The sequence below is a fragment of the Olea europaea genome, chromosome 11, assembly GCF_002742605.1.
Source record: "Olea europaea var. sylvestris chromosome 11, O_europaea_v1, whole genome shotgun sequence".
Lineage (NCBI taxonomy): Eukaryota > Viridiplantae > Streptophyta > Magnoliopsida > Lamiales > Oleaceae > Olea > Olea europaea.
The window spans coordinates 4,006,140-4,030,628 of NC_036247.1; the positions used below are offsets into that span (position 1 = coordinate 4,006,140).

The window sequence follows — 24,489 nt, forward strand, 5'->3', positions numbered from 1 at the left end:
GTCTTACTGGCTCTATTTCAATTTTCATCCCACCTAAAATGCAAATGCAAATGCAAATGCAAATGCAAATGCAAATTAAATCTAAATCTAAAATCAAATGAAATGGAAATGGAAATGGAAATGGAAATGGAAATGGAAATGAAGGGTCCCACAAAATATTAAGTTATCTGATTGGCATAACGGGTGTGCTGGTGTCACGTGTGGGGTTCATATGGTGGAATCTTGGAAAATCCTGCCGGCCGCGCCTGACTCGCCTTTTTTGATTCTTTTTCATCTTTTGATTTTGAATTTGAAGATTGTCTTTTGACGATAATTGTATTTTTAGGTGAAAACTACAGACATCATTTTATAATTTTGACGTCAACAATCTTGTCCCATTATTGAAAAAAAAATGAAAATTTATAACTCCAACTTAAAATACTATAGTATTGAGCGAACATCTATTATTTAGTCCTTGTTTGATCCCATTTTGAGAAAAATAATGCATTTTGAATAGTAAATTAATGAAAAATGTGTGGTTAAAATATTTTATTGAAAAGTGTGTGGTTAAAAATGAATTTTGACAAAATAAATTTTTAGAAGAATAAGAATCAAATAAGGGATTATTGTTGTAAGTAAAGATCGCCAAATCGAAAATCGAATCGAAATCGCATTTCAGAAACCATTGATTTGGTGCCACGTGGACCCTTCAACGAAATGGTTTTGAACCAAACCAAACCAGTCAAAAACATTTTGGTTTAAGTTTAAGAGTTTTAATTGCGATTTAACACAAAATCGGATTGGTGAAAAAATATATAAAAATAAAAAATAAAAATAATTTTTTTTTTGAAAATTCATCCAAATATGTAAAATTTAATAGTTTCGTGACTTTTGTCATTTGTGAATATTTTTGTCAATTTTTATTTTTCTATTACATATATATTATTATTACCTAATAATCCTAATTAGTTATTATTATTTTTGTCAAGTTTTAATTCTTGTTTTGGGCCTAGAGCCTGTAAAGCCATATGAGCTCCAAAATAGAAAAGAGGAAGTATTTGGGCTTCGACTATATTACTTAGGAGTTCATTAGATAGGGATGTAAACGAGTCGAGTCGAGCCGGCTCGCGAGCCTAAAGTTTCGGCTCGGGCTCGGCCCAGTTAAAATGACCGAGCTTTTTTGTGGGCTTGAGCCAGACCGAGCAAAAGCTCGGCCAAAAAAAAAAGGCTCGGCCCGAGCTTTTTACGGGCCGAGCCGGGCAGGCTCATTTTCTCCCCTATTTTTTTTCTTTTCTTCTTCTGCTGCCTTTTAAGGCAGCAGTTCTGCCTTAATTTTTTTTTTTTTTAAAGCTTGCGAGCTCACGAGCCGGCTCGGGCAAAGCCCGTGTCCCCAAAATGGGGTTTGGCCCGAGCTTAGGCTCAGGTCTACCGAGCCCCGAGCCGAGCTACGGGCGGCCCGAGCTGGCGAGCCCGATTGTCATCCCTATCATTAGGTGCACAGATGGTTGAGGCTTGTATATGCGGAAAGAATTCGTTAAGAAGGAACCTATAGTGTTGCGCCAATATTTAGATGAAGTGAATGCATTGGATGATTTAATGAAAGTTGTGGTAGGTGATTTATATTTTCTATTATCATATTTATGAAAATTCTATTATTTATCTAGTATCTAGTATTATGATGATGTAATAATGCATTTGTTTGACTATGTAGACGACATATCATGTGTGATAACAATTGATATTTGAGTATATGCAAGAAATTGGGTTCTTAACAACATACAACCGTAAGTTTGTGTAATTGTTATGTTTAGATATTGTAAACAACTGCTTGATTATTGTGATTGGTTATTCTCTCTGTCTGATCAGTAACATTTTTTTTTTCAAATATGATGATCAAGACTTATTGGACATCATTAATATTTTTGGCCTTATATTTAGTTTAGTAGACTTTTATCATAATGTTATCGTAACGTCATTAGCCTAAAAATGGCGAACAAAAAAAATTATGTTTTAGTTTATTGTGATTTCACTTTTATTTAGTTGGTATTTAAATTTATAGAAGATATATTTAGTTTATTTTTGATTTATTGCTAGTAAGATATAAATATATATTGAATTCAATTAGCGTAAAAGTAGACAAGCAAAAAAATATATGACAAAATCAGCGGTTTAAAATCGAACCAAACCGTTAGGTTAAGGTTTTGAGTTTTTTTCAAACTGTTTAAAATTGTTTGGTCTAGGTTTAGATTTTTCTCAAACCCGTTTAAACGGTTTGGTTTAAAAATATATCAAAAATCGGTAAAATCGGACCGCTTCCATCCCTACTATTATTGGTGGCGCTTTCACTGCTTTAATCACAATGATAAAACAAAAAATACGTTTACTAAAAGAATAAGCAATTAAGTTTTGTTCATACTAATTTCCTATTTTGAACGATTCTTACTTAAGATGGCAAATTGTTTTTAACAATTAGATTGTGAGAACATTTTTGTATGTTGTTGATTCGAGAACTAGACTGCACTTCCCAATATGTTTATGAACTTTCATTATTAGGCAAACAATTTTATCAATATAAAAATATAATTTTTGGGGGAAAAAAAACGAACATGATATTCAAACAAGAACTCAAGAGTGACATGAGATGTTGTCTGTTTGTTGTGGAAAAAGTGACAAAATAAAAGTATTAATTACAAAATATTTCATTCCAAGATAAAATAGAAATTGAGATTTAAAAAAAAAAAAGTTAATTATAGTCCTAGTACAAAAAAAAAAAAAAAAATGTATTATAGTAACAAGATTAAAGAGAGATTAAGGAATGTTGACAAAGACCTAACATGGATATTATTGGAAAATTTTCAAAGTTTAGTCGAAGACACAATTTCATGTATTCCAGATCATATAAGTCTCGAAAACGAAAAATTTTATTAGGGGCAATCTGGTAAATATAGATCATCCAAAGTGATAATATGCTCATATACGCCTAGATAGATCCTTGGTGAGCCTTTTTGTCTAGTAAGAACCAATTGGTAGTGCTCGCTTCCCATTGCACTGAATGTAGTGCTTCTTCATGATATTTCGGAGCTTTTTAGGGAGGTCCGCGATGGCTCTTGTTTGTGTGTGGGTAATAAGATAGATAATGAGTTGGCTTCTTACTTTCTTATGCATAATGTGTTCATTTTTTAGGACTGATTGTTTGCCTTGCCTTGTTACTTCTAATGTACTAAACGATATTGATCATGACCAATGCCCCACAACCTCCAGTTAAACTTTTATGTGTCAGCTTAAGAAGATAAGTGCACGTGTCCATGGTACCTTTGTTAGGATATCATGCACGTGACCACTTGTTCTCAACTATAAAATCTATAATTATTTCTAAAAGTTGAACTCCAACCTTAAGGATCCCTCACTGCCCAATCTCTAAAGTACCGTGAGAGAGGTTAATCGCGGGATGTGCCCTAAAAGACCAGGAAACAAGAGCTACCTGTACACTAGTGTCCACAAAGAGTCTCAATCCATACTTCAGGAATCGAATCATCACACTACGACTATCAGCAAGGTTGAGTATACCTCCCATTTGTCCTTTGCACCACTGGGATATGCCCCGAGGGGCAATTATTCTTCTTTTACTGGAGGAAGTTTATTATAATTTCCCTACTATATAAAAAGAAGAATATGAAATTACTGTAGAAAGCAATATTGAGTTAATTCATTTTGTCTTACTGTAGCATTTTTAATTTTTTTTTCAAGTGGGTGAGTAAAAACGACGCCGTTTGTCTTAGTATATATTTTATTATACACTACCTCCAAATTTATTGCAACACGTAACTTTCCATGCTACCAATCTTATCTTAGTATATTTCTAAAAAATGTAAAGACTTAATTATAGTTAAAAATTTGTTTCCAGTATTTTATTTTAAGTTAAAAAAAAATATAATTGTAGTTAGTTATTATATGTAAAAATATATTAGCTTTAAAAAAATTAAAAAAAATTAATTTTTCTCTAACTCTCCATGCATGAAGACTTGCAACAGTCTCCATGCACGGAGAAGTCTCGGTGCACGGATGGAGACAAGGTCTCCGTGCATGGAGACACTCCTTATTTTTGTATTTTTTTTAAATTTAAAACTTACTTTTCCAATTTTAACTAAATAAATAATATTTATATATATATTTTTAAATTTTCATAACTTTCTTTTATTTCATTTTTATTAAATTTTGTTTGAAAATTGTTTTAAACTTTATTTTTCGATTTTAATTTTTTTTTATTCTTTTCCCTTGAATTTTTAATTTTAATTAAATAATATTTATTTTTAGTTTTAATTATTTCAATTTAATTCTATTTGTCTCATTGTAGCATTTTAAATTTTTCTCCCCAGTGGGTGAGCAAAAACGACCCTGTTTGTCTTAGTATATATTTTATATACAACACGCAACTTTCAATGCTATCAATCTTATCTCTTTAGTCAAAAAATATTATTTTTAAATTTTGTTTGAAAATTTATTTTTCCCATTTAAAATTTTTTATTCTTTTCGTTTAAAACGCGAATTTTTCAATTTTAATTAAATTATATTTATTTTTACTTTAAATTATTTCAATTTAATTTAAAAACTTTTTAATAATTTTTTTTTAGTTTCATTTTATGAGTCTGTTTGGGAGTGATTTTGAGAATTGATTTTTTGACCATTAGGAGAAAAGTGGGGTCCACCCGTGAGATAAGAAGTCAAATATGACGGTTGAAATAGTGAAATAATGGTCAAAAAATCAATTTTTTGGGCCAAAAAATCACTCACAAACAAGCTGTATATTTGCATGCCTACTATATAAGGAGAAAAAAAGAGTTGTATGAATAAATTGTTGTGCTTACTTACATATTAGCTTAAAAAATCTTAGAGATATAAATTTTGTTTCCAGCTAACTAGATTGTATTTATACTAATCTTCATTTAATTTTCATAACTTTCTTTTTTATTGTTTTTATTATATATTTTAACAAAAATGTTTCTTCTTCTGTTTTCTCTTTTCATATCTCTTTTTATTTTTATATGTGGAGTTTAATGTGTTTTCTTCTTTTTATTACCTATTTTGTTTTTTTTGTTTGTATATAAATATATTCGTATTTTTTCTCATGCTTTTATTATTTGTGTATTTTTTCCACGTGCAGATTTTTCATGAATTTGTTGACGTTTGGAAGTTCCAAAATTTGAAATTGATGGAGTTGGTTTTATAATAATTGCCGTAGATATATATAATGCATGTTAACATAAAGTGGATTAGCAAAAGGAAAAGTTACAACAATTTGAAAGTTCTATAGATGTGTTAAACTTCCAGTGTGGTCTTTTTGGTAGACCATAAACATTGGTCTTTCGTTGTTGATTAGTTGGAAAACACATCTATCGTCCATTTGTAGTTGTTTTTCTATAACAAAATCAGCTCAACCTATGATGAGACATCTTATTACGCCGCTTGGTCTTAAATTTGTAGTAATGTCTCAATTGTGATGCAGAGAATCATAGATCTGAATGCTGCGCACAAATCTCGGCAAGTGCTATCGAGCAGAACTTCTTGGTATATACTGCAGTGATGAAAAAAATTCAACTCAAATGTGTGTGTATATATATATATATCATGTTTAGTGTGGAATTATCGTTATATTCGAATACTATAACATAATTATCCTGTAAATTGTGATGGTCGAAAAATTGTTCCCATCCATCGGCTAGGTATATGTTTCCATCCACTCTTTCTAATTTGATGGAGACAATTATGACATCATATGCAGTTATTTGTATTGTATCACCAAGTTATTGCCTCTAATCATTGACGAAAGATATAGGAGGCATCTATATTAAATATACATATATAAAAAATAATAAAAACATAAGTATGTAATAAAACGTATATTAAAATGTCAAAGAAGCACTAACCAGACGAATATTGTGATTAAGGGAAGGGGTGATGATTCTTAAGAAATTACGTTAGACATCTATTTTATGAGAACTTTATTGTTTGTTATGTGGAATATTTGAAGTATGGATGAGTTGAATGGAAAAAAAATCTGGTGAAAAATGGAGGTATTTAAGCTAAAAAAAAGTGTACTTCCCCTTTTAAATTAGATTTGACAAGAGATTCACAGGTGTTATAATAGACAAATTTTTACTGAAAATACTATCTTTTTATTATTTCCAAAAATATTTTTTTTTAAAAAATGTGGCCGGAGGCTTAGACCTCCGTGCACGTAGGCCATTAGAGAGGTTGCATTTTTTTTTCTTTTTCTTTTTCCTTTTTCCTTTTAATGTGCTTTTGGGAATAATAAAAAGATTGAGGTTTATAAGTAGCAAACAAAACCAACCTGAGTTTTTAACGAAACAATACTTCCCACTAATCAATTATGAATTTCAGAGAACATAGTGCAAGAACAAGAATCTGGTTATCAAATCCATCCATAAACCTCATCTAATCAAATAAAATTAAAAACATCTATCTCAAATTAACTAATCTCTTCAAAAAAATATAGATGATTTCTTGCTAATATATACATGTTATATAACGTGAAAAAACACAGAATCTAACTCTTCTTTCCAAATTTTGTTTAGATTTTCCCTATTATATTTGTTTTTATTCATTGGGTATGTTTGTTTAAATAAATAATTGGAAACATGATTTCTATATGCATACTTTGATAAATATTTGAAGCACGGTGGCTTATCTATGCATAGCTATGGATAATCTATATTTCTCGGAGTTAGCATAATAATAATAATTTTTTTCCTTGTCAGTATAGCATATTTTATTATAATTTTTCTGTTTTAAGTTTTGTAGTTGACTTGCTTGTTGTCATAACTTGCTTGCTTTCATAGTCATAATCGGTAGATGGACACTTACATTTTTCCAGCTCGAAGTTCTTGAATCTATATGTCATCAAGGCAACACAACTCCAAACAGATCAAAAATAGCACAGATAGTCTCTCAGTTGTCGTAATATGGCCAAATTTGTGATAAGAATATTTATAATTGGTTTAAAAATAAACGTGCTCATTTAAGAACGCCATCCACACTAATACAAAATTCTCAACTTCAGCCAATGATAAAAGAAGACAAATTGCGTAAAAGGGTTTTGGGTATAATTATTTGTTGAAATATAATTTTTTGTTCATTTTTTTCATTCTGTTTTCTATATAATTTTAACATACATATTTGGTATTCTAAAAGTTACTACAAGTTATGCACCAGAAAGACGAACTAGATGTCGTGACTTTGAAACATGTTTGGTTTTTTTTTTTTTTTTTTTTTTTTTTTTTTTTTTTTCTTTGGCTTGTGTTCCCCCCCCCCCTTTTTAGAATTGTTTATATTATCTTTTATCAATCTTATTTTTATGTTTTTAGGTTGTATTGATGATTGTATTAAGTTATACAAGGATGAAAGTATTTGTCTTGAAAAAGACTCTGAAAATGAAAATGAAACATCAGAGATTCCTAATATTTTACCTAATTCTAAAAGAGTTGATTCCAAACAAATAAATCTCCGAAATATTTCGGCCAAACCTTATATTCTTCCATCATCTACAATTTATAAATATTGTGGTGCAAAAAAGTTTCATAAAGAAAATAAGCGCTTTTGTTGGTGTGATAGAAAAGTTAGATTACAGTTACATAGTTTTGAATTGTTTGAGCTATTTACTTCTACTTCATGTGAGGCAATTACTTTTAAAAAAGTTGCTAGTAGTTATAACAATCATTTTTGCTTTCACTTCTTTTTGATGTTAAATATGATAAAAATTTATGTAGAAATAATAAAGGTATATATACATTTAGAGTTCAATGACAAGTGTACCATTTTATAAATCCATTGTTACCACCTGATGGGAAACCAGCATATTTACAGTTAAACTTCTATGATATGGATAATGAAATCACTAATAGACTAAAAAATTTTGATAGGTTATGTGAAACAACTTTGAGAAAATTGATAGATGTCTTAAAGATAAATCTATATTGTCGTTTTTTCGATCATTAAGTGAAATTTGTGATTTTGGTTCATGTCATATTATGCTTAGGTGTGATCCAGGTCTTGACCAAAGACTGTATAATATGTCATCGTGTGAACAAGTAGTTGCAGTTTGGGCTGACGAAGACCCATTTGCAAGCCTTTAAAATCGTGAAATATTAATTTATGGACATTCTAACATTACACATAAAGTAAACTACTATTATGGCTGCTATGATCCACTACAGTATCCATTAATATTTGCCTATGGATAACCTGGATGGCATGAAGGTATCCAAAAAGTCAATTTGAATATTTCTTAACTCATGGATGAAAATTTTACACAAATTAATAACATTTACTCCGCTAAACAACTTTTCGAAATGGAAGAATGTGGTAAGTTTTATCATCTGTGAAATCGTTTTATACATAATAAAAGAGTATGTAATTATATTCTCCTTTTCAAATTTTTTCTTCATATTTCTTTTCAATTTTGACAAAAACGAAGAAGCGAATGAATGTATCCTGTCACGAATATTATTGCTACAAACTTCAAGTGAGGCTTTCAGATAAGTTTATAATTCTTCATACAGGCAAACTTCTGCAACAATATATAGTAGATATGCATGTTAAAATTGAAACTGCAAGATTGGATTATTTTCAAAATAATCAAAAGATTATAAGAGCGGAACTTTACCAAGGAATTATAGATGGTGTACAAAGTGGTGATAATAGAGGCTATAAGATTGGTAAATCAATAGTGTTACCCACAGGGTTTATTGGAGGTCCTAGAAATTTAACTAAAAGATATATGGATTCAATTCATTTTCTTCTTATATTTAAACCAAATTTTAAGATTTTTAATTCTATGCAACTTGATGAAATTGTTTCGTGTGAAATACCAGATAAAAAGAAAAATTCTTACCTACATGCTACTATGATCAAACATACGATGCATGGTCCTTGTGGACAATTAAATCCTACAAATATTTGCATGGAAAACAACCATACTTGTAAAAATAAATATCCAAAAGAATATATTTTACATACTTAATTAAGTAATGATTCTTATCCGCTTTACAAACGTCGTAATGATGGAGTTACTGTTAGAGCAAGACAATGCATACTAGACAATAGATGAGTTGTACCATACAATCCGTATATTTCAGCTAAATATGATTGTCATATTAATGTAGAAATATATTCTTCTGTTAAAGTTGTGAAATATTTATATAAATATGTATACAAAGGACGTGACCATGTTAATTTTGCTGTGAATAAAGAAACTAATGAATATTGTATTGATAAAATTTCAAATTACCAAACTGTTAGATGGATATTTGCGCCAGAAGCTGTTTGAAGAATTTTTAGTTTTGATTTATTTGACATATCTCCTTCTGTAATTTTTTTGCAGTTACATGTTGAAAATTCTCAATTAGTTACCTATAATGAAACTGATGATTTATCAGAAGTTATAAATAAAGACTTTATCCAACAAACAATGTTAACTAAATTTTTTCGAATGAATATTTCTGATGAATTGTATAACATACATATTTGTGAGTTTGGAATACTAAAAAAAGTAAAATGTTATTGGTAGAATAGTTGCTACTAATCCATCTGAGGGTGAGAGATACTTTTTAAGAGTTTTATTGAATCATATTAAAGGACCAAAATCTTTTGAAAATTTAAAAACAGTTAATGGTGTTGTAGCACCTACATATCGCTAGGCTGCATTCTTACATGGTCTAATAAGTGGAAATAATTATTCTGACATGTGTTTAATTGAGGCAATTTCTTATCAAATGCCTATATCACTCCATCGACTTTTTACTAATGTACTGATTTTTTGTATCCCTACAAATCCTAGAAATTTATGAATTAAATTAAAACTTACATGAAAGAAGATTTTTTACATACAAGTCAGACAAAGTATGATACTAAGATTAGAGCATTACGTTGTATATATTCATTCTTAGAAGTTATTGGTAAAAGTGTAAATGATTTTTGCTTCACAGATTTCGACATTACTGTAGATGACGCCGACATGTTAGCAAATATGATTTTAGAAGAAAGTACAAATGTTAGTGTTGAGTCTGACGTGCATTTTACAAAGAGTTTAAAAAAAGAACAACAATTTGCTTATGATACTACTTTAGATTGTATTTTCAACGATAGAAATGGACTTTTTTTTATCGATAGTCCAGGAGGTACTGGTAAAACTTATTTGTACAAAGCATTGCTTGCTACAGTATGATGTAGACAACTAATTGCATTGGTAATAGCATCATCTGGAGTAGCTGCTTCTTTATTACATGGTGGAAGAACTGGTCATTCGCGTTTTAAAATTCATCTTCAAACAAGTCTTGATATGTGATGTTCGATAAATAAACAATCTGCACTTAATTAGCTTTTAAAAATGACGAAGCTAATTGTGTGGGATGAAACACCAATGATTAATAAATATGCTTTTGAAATTTTGGATAAAATGTTAAAAGATATTATTGAATGTGAATTGTCATTTGGTGGAAAGGTCATTGTGTGTGGAGGGGATTTTCATCAAATCTTGCCAGTGGTACAGAAAGGAACAAAAGATGATATTATGAAAGAAAGTTTAGTATTTTCATATTTGCGACAATACTTTAGACAACTACCACTAATTCAAAATATGATAGCTAGATTGGATCCTTCCTTTTGTGAATATTTACTCAAAATTGGAAACGAAAGTAAAAATGAGCATACATGTCGCATAATTAAGCTTCCTTTAGATATTGTCATAGATTTTGAAGATGAAAATAAATCATTGAAAAAGTTGATCAGCATTGTGTTTCCAAATTTTCGCACTTATAGTGATAATTTAAATACTATGATGAATAGAATTATTTTAACTCCAAAAAATGAATATGTAGATATGATAAACAATATGTTAGTTAAACAAATTTCAGGAGATACATTTGCATATTTCAGTTTTGATGAAGTGATTGATAAAATGGAAGGATTTATTCATAAAGATTTTTTGAATAGTTTAACTCCAAACGGTATACTTCTACATGAACTTGTTCTAAAAAAAACTGTCATGTTATGTTGTTGAGAAATATTAATCATTCGGAAGGTTTGTGCAATGGAGCTAGACTTATTTGTTTTGAATTTAAACAAAATGTTATTTTAGTTGAAATTGGATATGATGAATATCATGGAAAATAAGTATTTTTTACCTAAAATTCCATGTATTTCACTTGAGGGAGATAAACATTCAGTACCCTTTAAAATAATTCAATTTCCCGTTCGTCCTTATTTTGCTATGACTATTAACAAAGCCTAAAGTCAAATATTAGATTTTGTAAGTCTATATCGGCTTGAACCTGTGTTTACACATGGTCAGCTATACGTTGCGTTGTCTAGAGCAAAAACAAGACAAAATTTAAAAGTTTTGACTAAGCCAGGAGACGAAAATAAATCACATATTTGTTGCACAAAAAATGTGGCGTATCTGGAAATTTTGAATTTAATACATTCTATTTAACAAGTTTAGAATTCTAAATTGTCCAAAATTAATCTATCATTACGTTGCTGCCAAAGTGAAGATTTATACATCATGTTTCAATAGAAGAATACATAAGGTTAGCTATTTTCATTTATTTTTTTTAATTATAGTTATATTTTGTTTGCTAACATGCTTAATTTTTTTCATCATCTTTCTTATTTGAAGCATAAATATGAATGTTTAACAATAAATTTATGAGGAAAGAAATCAGGTAAAATTGTGATATTATAATGTTGATTCATACTAAAACTAAAACATTGTTAATTCGTTTAGGTTTATCACGATTTCACCACAATTTTAATATTTTTTTCTATATATACACCAACAATATGACAAAATAGAAAAAAACACAATATAAACTTATTATATAACATTTATTCTCATTACATGACCACATAACTAAGGAAAAGGATGAAAAAAATATTCGTTGTTGCAAACCTTTGTTCTAACATGATAACTAAGAAGGAGGAAGAAGTAAATATTTATTGCTACAAATATCCACTACCATCTTCCGTCTATAAATTGACATCTTATCAGGTGAAACTAATTCTATTGGTTATCCTAGAATAAAGCATTCTATATATTTTAGTAAGAACATTCTACAGTTTGGCCTATAGAAAAAACAATTTTATGTTAGACTACATTAATATAAAGAAAAAATTAAATATTATGACAAATAAATATTTTTTTAAATGCTCACCCATTGCCTGCACATGGTAGATAAGGTATGATCTCCACTTGCATTGATTTGCTTCTATGTTTCCTTACATTCTTTTTGGTAAAAAGCTCAGAATTCAGAATGAATGCTTGGATTGTACCATGTGTTGCTTTTGCATATATCATGACTTGATTTGGTATAAGAATACCGTTACTACAATCATATATTTGAAATTTTCATTCAGAAATATTCACCACAAAAAGATATCAACAATTGCCAGGAAATGAACATGAAATTAGTAAAAGCTTGCACACCATCCAAGTATGACCATTCATAGGCGAAACATCATTCACATATTCATTGAACGGAATGAGGTCCACTTCTTCTTTAGTGGTTTTGTTTTTCTCTTCTATTAGCCAGTTGAAAATACTAGAACACTCATCTTCAAATTTGAAATTCATTATAGCATAATCTTTAGAAATTAAGGTAGAACCATCCTTAATAAATCGCCTTTGTAACTTTAACTCCAGCTCAACACTCTAACAGAATAAATACATGTAAATTTAATTTATTAATATCAAAGATAAAATTAAATTAATTGTAATTACTAAACTTCACTCACCTTGGGAGTTACATATTTTCCTACATCCAACGAATTTTTCAACATGTCCCTTCCAATATAATTGTCGCTGTCCTCCCAATAAGTACCATATAAAAAATATAAATCAATGTTGGATAATATAATTTACTATCCACTGAATAAAAAAATAGTATTTAAACTAATACAGAGTTAAATTTGTTACCCTGACGAATTATGCAATATCCAATCTCTAATCATGTTATACTTGTTCTTTTGATAAGCTTCTAAAGGATAGTTTTTTAATGACGAAAACAATATTTATTTTTTCTTACCTTTATTTTCTCTTCTCAACCCTTCAAAACTTTTCACCTATTGTTCATATGTTAATGTTTGCCTTGGCAAATCGCTGGGAATTGAAATGTGTGGATAGCAACATATTATTGCATAGAACCAGTAATGGCTTCTATGTTTGATACATTGCTCAATGTACTCTTGTTTTGTTCATCTACATAAGATCCAATTGAACTTGAATTGTTATCCACATAAAATTGCATATTGCCTAAAATATTATCTTCTTGTCATTTTTGCTGCTGTTGAAATTCCTATTGAAATACTTGTTTGTGATTGTCAAGAATAGTATCTGTTGATATCTGAACTCCGATCTAGTATAAACAGTTCGCTAACCCCACCTCAGTTAAACGTAAGTTCGGCCCACACCCTCAGGCCGGAGTTACCCGACGATATCTTAGAAAAACATCATGATTACCCCTTGTTACATCACTCTATCAATCAGATACACTTGTCATAGGTGATGTCATCGCCGTCCGAACAACCAATTCCAAGTTCTCAAAACTCCAGCCCCTCACAGGTCATCATTACCTGGATAATACATTCACACATGACCACCGGCTTCATCGACCAATCACAGGAGAATTTGGCGACCCGAGGTCCGAGCTTGGCACTATTGCTGATTTGATGTAATTTCGGCTGAAATTATGTATAAATAGTTGAATACGACTCTTGTAAAAGCAGAGAAATTCATATAACGACTTATGGCACAATCACACTAAAATGACATCTTTGTGATCTTTTTTAAGCATAAATCGCATTTTTTCTTAAAGTTGGTTCAAAATTATCCTTGCTAATTTTGATATCAACAGTATCCATGTAAGAATGAATACTGGATTGGATATAATCTTTTTGCCATTTTTTATGGTGTTCAAACAACTGGTTTTGACTGTGAAATATTTCTTTGGCATACACCAGATACATCTAATATTACATGTTGCCTAGTATTCCCAGCATTTCTTCCATTTGTTCTCGAGTTATGTAGTTGGAAGCATCAAAAGCAGAAGTAGAACCAACTCCAGGAGAAGTTCTTGAACTACTGGGAATAGTCGTTTCTTGCACAAAGATGTTTTCTGGGATTTGTTGTACTGTGTTGTCTAATTCTTCATTGACAATACCATCTAAGATGCTATGTTGATTATCCGCTGGCATTGAAAGGGTTGTATACCATGACAATTCTAACTCTTCTTCAGTGGGATATAACACTGCAACTACCTCAATCTATAATCATGATAACTAAATTTAATTTTTAAATGATGAAATGAAAATGTAATTGTGAATTCATAAAAAAGTATGTTATACCTCCTTGATAACCAAAAAATATTTTACTATTTTCTCAGTCAATATTGCATTAGGTCTCCACTTATACATACAAGAACTTTTTGATGTTTTGTATCTCCTGCGTCCAAATTTTTTTTCAATATTTGGGAATGCTTCATATATCCAGAACTGCAAGTAATTATGATATTTTGTTATACAAATAAGTTATGCATAATATATATAACAATAAAAGAATCGAAAAAATTTACCTGGAATGCAAGTAGATATCCTCTTAATGCATGTTTGCAATCTGTTTGATTTTGTTTTGCTCTTTGCACTCTTTCAGCTTGTGATTCTTGCAAAGAATTTAACAAAACAAAATATGCATTTCGACCCCATGGATAAGCAAGAAAGTTATCGAGATGCTTAACCATACCAAGATTCTTATAATCAATAATTCTGCAAGTTGGTTTCAAAACACACTCCACAAACATAATTAACCACAGCTTAAATTTATCTATGTAGTCTTCACATGAATGGAACGCTTCATGCAACATTTTCATATTAATTCTTCTCATACCATTGAAATATTAATTTATAAAACGATAGTTATTATAACTAATATCCACAGATGGTTCATGACATGGTAATCTAGTGATGAGACAATATTCTTACATGCTAAACCTACAACATGATCACCTAACCGTACCCACACTTTGTTATTTTTACCACAATGTACAAGCCTCATCACAAATTCATGTATCAACCTACTACTAAATTGTTCCTCTCATTCCCTATAAATAACTCATGTAAAAAAATCATAGAAATTGCTACACATAACAGAAGCCTGTTGATTTGTATCTATAAATTCAATAAAATCTTGGAGATATTCCCGACTTGGATATTGACAAATAGTGGTAGAGAACCATTGATTTGGAGAGACAATATATTCTAGAGACATCTGTATAATAAAAGAAATAGACAAATTTATATTTATAAGAATTCCACAAATTCTAACTCTATATCTACATTTCACAATGGCAACAATTCAGGTGTTATTATCTATGTTTTAGATGATTATAACAAAAGAATACTAAAATTTCAAGACTTTATACATACTATATTTCAGATAGAATGAAGGCTTATATGAAGAACTAAGGTTATAATTTTCCTTTCATCTTATCTTCCTTTTTTTTTTTGCCTGTTGTAGATTTTATCTTAAAAGTAGTTATAGTTTACTTGTCTTTGCATTATTAGTTCCGCGGTAAACATTTCATTATAAAATCTAAATTACTTTTAAGAAGAAGATGTGAATATATTGTATACATACATAGATTAAGAAAGCAAGAAAGGTCTCTCCATGCACGGAGCTGTGCACGGAGAGATAAGCTCTTCGTGCACGGAGAGTTTCTTACAGAAATGCCGCCTATTCATGCACCACCGGTGCCCGACAAAATTTTCTTGTTGATCTCAACAATAAATCTTACATTTTATCCAGCTAAATATTTGCACTTTGGCACTTCTCTCTCCTTTGAAGACTCTTCATCCCTTGCAAAAATGTAAAATTAGTAAAAGGTTAGTATGATTGATAAGATAAAATGTTAGAAAGATTCTTCACACCTGAATTCTCGTGACTTTTGGTAGTTGAGATAATAAGTGGAGATAATAATTGTAGGAATATTATTTTGTTGTTTTGTGAGTTAGTTGAGATAATAATTGTAGGAAATAAATTTTTTTTTCCTTTTTTATTTATTTTTTTGTTATTTCTTTAACATATTCATTCACATTTATATTAAAAAAACTAATAACTAATTTTATCAAATTTGTCTTTGGATGAACAAAGTATATGATAAATATCTTTTCTAAAAACTCTTTCTCATCATAAATTATCATTCTACTTGTACTAAAACTAAAATTTTACCACTCCATATCTATTTACAGGGTTTACTCAGTATAAAGTATGGCAGTATATAAAAACTATTTACAGAAGTTATTATTCAATAAAGTATAGCATGATGAAATTTTACAGATTGTAACATAGCTTTATTTTAGTTTTATATAATACAAAAAATAGAGTTAATATTATTTTAAATATCTTACTCTAATAATTAATTCAATTCATCTTATTAGTACTATAAGTTTACAAGTAATCCTCATACCAGTGTACAAGTAATCTTCATGCCAAGTATTACTATAAATTAGATTTCACAATGTATTACTGGTAAATATAAAAATATAAATTATATAACTCTAGATGTCTATATATATCTTCTTCTGTTTCCGATTGGTTATTTCAAAAGAAATATTTTCTCTCAAAAGTTACTCTTTGTATTCATCTTGTTTATACAAATATTGTCATCATTACAATCACAATGGAAGAAAAGTACCAATTTATACCAGAAATTCTATCCAACAATCAAAAATGGAAAGTCAAAGTAATTATTGTAGAAAAACAATCACCAAAACCTTCAAAACAAGGCAATGAAAGATGCCAACATATGATGCTAATGGATACTGACGTAAGTTATACAATTATTTAGTATTATTTTTCTTTTTGAAAATGAATGTTTTCTCTCTTTTATTATTATTATTATTATTATTATTATTATTATTATTATTATTATTATTATTACACACACACACACACATTCTTACACTAATGAATTTTTATCTTTCTATCTATTAGTGTAATACTATCCAAGCAAATCTATATGATTCAAATATCACTGTGTTCGAAAATCAACTTCTCATTGGAAAGACCTATGTAATTTCTAAAGCTTATATTAAAAACAACACTAGAAACTACAAATATTCAATGAGAGCTCTACAATGGACGATTTCTGGATAAACTCGTGTTCAAGAGTTGAATGACAATAACTTGGAACTTATTTTCTCAACCTATCACCTGACTTCTTTCGATGAAGTTGAACACTTCATGGATACAAACATTGATATATGTAAGAAATTCCATCTTTATTCTCAAAATAAATAATACTATTATATATAATTTAATCAAATAATTAAAATTATAGTCAACAAAGTTTTTTTTATTTAGTTTTCATTTTGCAGACATTTTGGCTATTATGATTGATATGATGCTTAAACGATTGATTCACTCAAAGAATAACAACCAAACTTGGGTACAAGATGTAATACTTCTGGACCAAAAATTCAAAACAATGATGTTGACATTGTGGGATTCATTTGTCGACGGAGAATGCAAATTATTCTTAGAAAATATTGACAAGAAATCAGTAATCTTTGCAACAAACCTAAAAGTCACCTATTTTTTCGGTAAGTTTTCATTATTTTTTCTTATTTAAATTTTGCTTAAAAATGCATTTCATATTTTACATCAATGAATTGTATAGGTTTAAAGCTCTCCACAAAAGTTCGTAGTATCTTCTTCATGAATACTCTTTTTGTTGCAGTACAAAAGTTGGTTGAATGGTATGTATGTATATCCTTCCGCTTGCAATTATTATGGTTTTATTCGGCATATTTACTCTTTCATTCTTTCAGGAAAGATACAAATTTAGACAAAGTCGATGAGTTCATTTTGAAAAAGTCATACACTCAAAAATCTCCCACAAAATTATCTCCTCCAATGCGCAACAAATTCACCTTAATTCAAAATCTACAAGGCCGACTTTTACCGGTATTTATATATTCCTGTACATAATAAAATTATGGTTTCTATTTATATTTCTTTATAAGTTACAATTTCCTTTTTTCAGACAAAATTTTATTGGGTGAATGCCACTGCAAAAATGAAAAAAATATATTAGAAATATTGGTACATGGCTTGCAGCAATTGTTACTAGCGATCAAGTTATGATTTTGGTGAAATATATGTTTGTATTTCTTGTAAAAGTTCAAATTTCAAAGCTATTTCTCAGTAAAATATATTTTTCCACACCTTTATATATATATATATATATATATATAATTTCCTATCAAATTCCATATTCACGTGTTTTTCGAGAATTTCGGCCCAAATCACTAGCTGCAATCCATTTTATTATATATATAATATATATACACACACGTGACCAACATATGAAATTCAAATAAGAATCTAAACTAATTTATAATAAACCATGAATTCTTTAAATTTCAATATCTTGGGCTTAACTTATTCAAATCAACTTTTTCTCAAGCCTAACATACGTAATTAATTACGAGCGATCCAACGAGCCCAATATTGATGTATAAAATCTCATTCTATCAAAATTTAATTATTTGGTCCAACTAAAATATGAATTTAAAACTTATTCCATTCTAGTCCTCAAATTTTCAAAATATAAAATATAGCATACACTTTTATTCTAAAATTTTGGGGCGTTACATAGAGTTTATAATCAATTTATTGTAATGAGGCCTCCTCAATGTTATAGCATTCTCGGAGCCAAATTCAAAAAAGAGGAGTGCAAAATAGTATTTTTGTTTACGATTGATGTCTAGTCACTTGTCCGAGTTTATCCTCAGATTGCTCGGGAAATGGTGATAAGCCTTATGAATCATAGGTTGGGGCTCACTGCTTTGACAAAGAGAATCGGTCTAACACATTTTTAAAAAAAACAATTCTACACATTCCACGCTAATAATAATATAATCTATACAAAACTCGTGCAACGCACATGTCAAAGACTAGTTTTTTAAATAAATTATATATTGGCTTGTTATAACGTTTGATTATATAGATATTTCATGTTAGAATTCTCGCAACTTGTGTAGTTGGTGTTGTATGAACCATGAAATATACTCATTGTTCTTACTCGGTAATGAAGATAATCCTCCTCAACAGTTTTTAGGAGGCAACTTGGGATCTCATAACAAAAGTATATTACTTCTTTAGAGCTTATTCAACTTGAGAACACATTAGCCTAAGCATTCTGTGAAAACGTTTTCTCAAAAACACAACTTATATGGGGACAAAATAGTCTTTTAACTGAAACTTAATCCAGTTGGAAGTGGAAGGCCACGAGACAACCCCTAACTGCCTATTGACCCCTCACACGAGTTGTGCTTGTTTAAATAGGATATGGACCATTGGTTTGAGTTAATGGCTGAGAATAAATAATCACACTCTTCTAAAGACTTTTGGAAGGGGAACGTTTCAACCACTTTTCTGCCTTCGGTTCTGAGAGACTTTTGGATTTTCTATCGCTCTAAGTTTTGTCTCTTCATCTCCTTCTAGTCTTTCTTTCAGATCTCTAAAGAGATCCAAGTTTTACTAAAAATCTATGTTGTTGGTGTTGCTACAGTAACTTTGGCCAGTGAAGAGGGCCTATAAGATGTATAGTGGTTAGAATTTGATTTTCTGTGGTTTTTTGTTCGAAATAGGGCTTTCGAATTGGAAGATCTATTTGGATTAGTGACCATATTGAGATCTAATTTTGGGTCTTGGAATATTATAATCTCTCTTGGACGTCTTTTTTGTACTAGTAGTGGGCTGATATCTGAGCCCCCCAGAGTAGGCATTTTTGGCCAAATTGGGTGAACATATCGATGTTGATTTTCTTGATTTTCTTGTGTGCTTGGCTATTTTCGTATTGTTCAGTTTTTCACTTACTATTAACTATCGTTTTGGGGATAAAATCCCTAACAATCTGGTATCAGAGCTTTAGTTTAAGGCCTGTGTTCTTTTTTGAAAAAATTTTTCATTTGATAAGTAGTGTTCGATCTTGTTGACATTTGCTGGTGTATGATCTTATTGAAATCTGTGGGTTAATCATGTTGGGGTGAATCTACCTGGAGTCTTGAAAACATGGGGTAAAGATTTTCGGTGAAAGGATACTGTGGTTCACGAAAATTAACTGGCCAAGTCTTGGAAAATTGTAGCTTAAGGGTTCTGGATTGAATATTGTTGTTACAACAATATTTGGTGAGATTGTTCTAATATCTTCTCATACTATTTCTTTACAGAATATTGTGATTGCATATTTGTAAATGTCCTATGTATATTCTTTTTTAATTCGCACATACATGACTAATTTGTTAAATACATTATCACACTTTATTCTATGGGAACTTAAATTAACTATATGATCATCAGATAATTGGTGTTAATATTGCATTACCAGTTACTGTTGCATTTGATATTATTTGATTGTAAATAAACTTGCATAGTTCATTTTCTTGTCTGGTTTTTTAAAAGGAATTGATAAAGGTTTTTTAAACAAAACCTTTTCTGCTCTTAAGTGATCTTGAATAAAAAATCACTTATGTCCATGAGTAATATCCACCATTTTACAGAATTTGTCATGGGTTCGAAGGTCGAATTATCACAATTCGATGGAAGGGGGATTACTCAATTGGAAGCAGAAAATGAGGGCCATTCTAGTCCAGCGAAGGGTTGCAAAAGCTCTTAATGGCCCGAAACGTTTTTTGTTGAACTTAAGGTAAAACCTGATGAAATTGAGAATATGAATGAAATTGCATATAGCTCTATAATATTGCATTTATTTAATGACATTGTGAGACAAGTTGATGAATCAAAGACTGCAAGAACTTTGTGGACAGCTCTTGATAAACCTGTTTTTAACCAAGACTTTGCCTAATAAGATCTACCTCTTAGAAAAATTGTTTAGTTTTAACATGGATGCTGGAAAAGTATTTAGAAGCAAGCTTAAGTGACTTTAGTATCATTGTTAAAAGTCTTGCACACAATGAAAAGAAATTTGAAGATGAGGGCCTTGCCATCATTTTACTGAACTCACTACCCGAGTCTTATAACGATGTCAGGAACGCCATAAAATACTCGAGAGATAAGTTGACACAAGCTATAGTCATAGATGCTTTAAGATCCAGAGAGTTAGAAGTCAAGAAGGAGTCTAAGTCTAACTTTAGAGAGAAAAGAATGTTCATAAGGGAAAGGATAGAAAAAAGAGAGAATAATTTTCAAAACAAAAGAAGTAAGGGAAAATCAAAAGGAAGGTCTAAGTCCAGAGATAAGAGTAACAAAAAATGTTATCACCGTGGAAGACTAGGACATTTTAAAAATGACTGTTATGATTTTAAGAGAAAACAAAAGGATCCTAATAATCCTGAGTTGAACAACTCAGCAGGTCTTGATTTAGATAATCTACATGTTATGACTGTGTCTAGTGGAGAAGTCAGTGAGAACTGGATCTTAGACTCTAGATGTACATTCCATATGTGCCCTATTAAATCTTGGTTCTACAATTACAAAGAAATAGAACCCAGGAAGGTACATATGGGGAATAATAATAATAATAATAATAATAATAATAATACCCAAACTGTCATTGAGATGGTTGAGATTGCCATCAAAATGCATGATGGCATAGTGAGACCAATTAGGAATGTTAGATATGTTCCAAATCTGAAAAGAAAACCTCATTTCATTGGGAATCCCTGAAGATGAGAGGTATACATTTAAATCTGACAACAATATCTTGAAAGTGATGAGGGATCCTTAGTTGTCTTAAAAGGACCAAAAGAAATGGTCTGTATTATCTGTTGGGAAAGATAATTACCACTAATAACTCTAGCTCACTTACTGTAACAGAAAACATATCTGAACTTTGGCATAATAGGATGTGGCATATTGGAAATAAGGGCCTGAAATATCTAAGCAATCAAAAACTGCTTGGGAAAGATATAATTGAGCCACTTGACTTCTGTGAAACCCGTGTCTTGGGTAAGTCACATAGAGTGAGTTTTGAAGCTGGGTCACACAATTCTAAGAGACCTCTAGACTATGTACATTCAGACTTGTGGGGACCAGAGAGTTATCGCACTTTTGGTGGGAATATATATTTTCTATCCTTAGTTGATAACTATTTTAGGAAGGTACGGGTTTATCATTTGAAAGCAAAATCTGGTTTAGGATGGTTGAAAATCAACTAGATAGGAAGCTGAAAACCTTAAGGACAGATAATGAACTCGAGTTTTGTGGTGCTGAATTTAACAATTTTTGTAACCAAAAGGGGATTGTCAAACACAAAACTGTGAGGCATACCCCACAACAAAATGGGGTTGCAGAAAAAATGAATAGAACCCTACTAAACAATGTCAGATGCATGTTAATAAGTTCTGGGCTTGCAAAGGGATTCTGGTTTGAAGCAGTATGTACTATTGTTTATCTTATAAATAGGCCTCCATGCAGCTCTGTTGGGTTTAAAACCCCATAGGAACTGTGGACAGGAAAAGCCCCTAAATTGGCACATATTAGGGTTTTTAGGTGTGCTGCATATGCCCACCAAACTGAGGGAAAATTAGACCTTAGAGCCACCAAGTGTGTTATGTTAGGATACCTTGAAGGGATGAAAAGGTACAGGCTATGAGTGCTGGGGGTACAAGGCATTAAAATCATTAATAGTAGGAAAGTTGTCTTTAATGAATTTGAAATGCCATGTATTAAACATAGAGTTAATAAGCCTAAGGAATTTGAAATTGATAGAACTCTTCAAAGTAAGGTAAAGTTAACTAGATTTAGTCCCTCACAATCTGTAAATGGTGAGGTTGAATCTGAAGCCCCTTCAACGGAAGGGAATGGGAGTAATTCTTGTGGAGGTGAAGTACAAGAACTAGAACCTGAACCTGTAAACTAACCTCAAGCTGATAGTGGATGTGAAACCAATAATGACACTATTGTAGACTCTACAATAAGAGACTATCAACTTATTAGAGAGAGGGAAATGAGACAGCCTAGACCAAATCCTAGGTATTAAACATTAAATCTAACTGAATTTACTTTAGTCTCGGGTGAAAACTTAGAACATTCAAAACCTTCTTCTTTTGAAGAAGCTATGAATGGAAAGAAATCTGAAAACTGGAAGAGATCAATGGAAAAGGAGATGAAATCTCTACTTGACAATAAGACCTGGAAACTAGTAAAGAAACCTGATAAACAAAGGGTTGTGCAATGTAAGTCGGTGTACAAATTAAAGGAAAGTAGTAATCCTAGCGATCCTTTGAGATATAAAGCCAGTAGCAATCCTTTGAGATATAAAGCCAGGCTAGTTGCAAAAGGCTTCACTAAAAGGCAAAACTGATTATGTCTTCAAATTAGAAAAATCATTATATCAGCTTAAACAAAGCCTAAGGCAGTGGTACATAAGGTTCGACACATGTGTGCTTAGGATTGGGTTTAAGAGGAGTGAATATGATCCATGCTTGTACGATAACAATGTGAGAAGTGGTAGTATAGTCTATTTTCTCCTATATGTCGATGACATGTTGACCAGTCCTAGCAAAACTGAAATTATCAGAATGAAAGATCTTTTAAAATTTGAATTTGATATTAAAGATCTAGGGGAAGCCAAGTAGATCTTGGGAATGGTTATTGACAAGGATAGGTCTACTCATAAATTGATAGTTACTCAGAAGTCTTATCTTGATAAAGTAATAACAAAATTTGGCATGAAGGAAGCCAAACCTATTAACTTACCCTGGTTGCTCATACGATTCTTTCAACTGAACAGGCACCCAAAACAAATGAGGAGATAAATGAGATGAGAAATATACCATATGCCAATGCCATAGGATCTGTCATGTACTCCATGGCAACCACTAGGCCTAACTTACCTTACTCTATTAGTCATCTAAGCAGGTTTATGTCTAATCTTGGAAGCTACATTGGGCTGGGTTGAAATGGCTATTAAGATATCTAGTTGGAACTATAATGTAGGATTAGTGTATGATAGGAGAACTGACAACTTGACATTGAAAGGATATGTTAACTCTGACTCTGCTGGTAACAAAGATCAGAGAAAGTCTACTTCAGCCTATTTCTTTACAATATGTGATAACTGTATTACATGGAATCTCAATTACAACCTATTGTCACATTATCAAGTAGAGTATGTGGCTATTAATGAGCCAGTAAAAGAATATATTTGGCTAAAATGAATCTTAAAGGAATTGAATTTTTTTTTGCAAGGAACACTTGTAATCTTTACTGATAGTCAAAGTGCATTATTACTTAGCAAAAACTCGGTCTATCATGAAAGATCTAAACACATTGAGGTGAAGCATTACTTCATAATGGAAAAGATTGCAACTAGAATCATTAATCTTGAAAAAAAATTCAAACTGAAGAGAACCCATCTAGTATGGGCACTAAGATTCTTCCTGTTAGCAAATTTAAGTCTTGTTTATCATTTCTCC

General features: G+C 30.6%; 1 protein-coding gene across 1 annotated transcript; it reads left to right on the plus strand.

Annotated features, from left to right (window-relative positions):
- The first annotated feature begins 9,859 nt into the window (after window positions 1-9,859).
- On the plus strand, window positions 9,860-10,339 carry LOC111404343. Its single transcript, XM_023033161.1, has 2 exons — window positions 9,860-10,172; window positions 10,248-10,339. Exons 1-2 carry the CDS (start codon window positions 9,860-9,862, stop codon window positions 10,337-10,339), a joined length of 405 nt encoding a protein of 134 aa, XP_022888929.1.
- The last annotated feature ends 14,150 nt before the right edge of the window (window positions 10,340-24,489 follow it).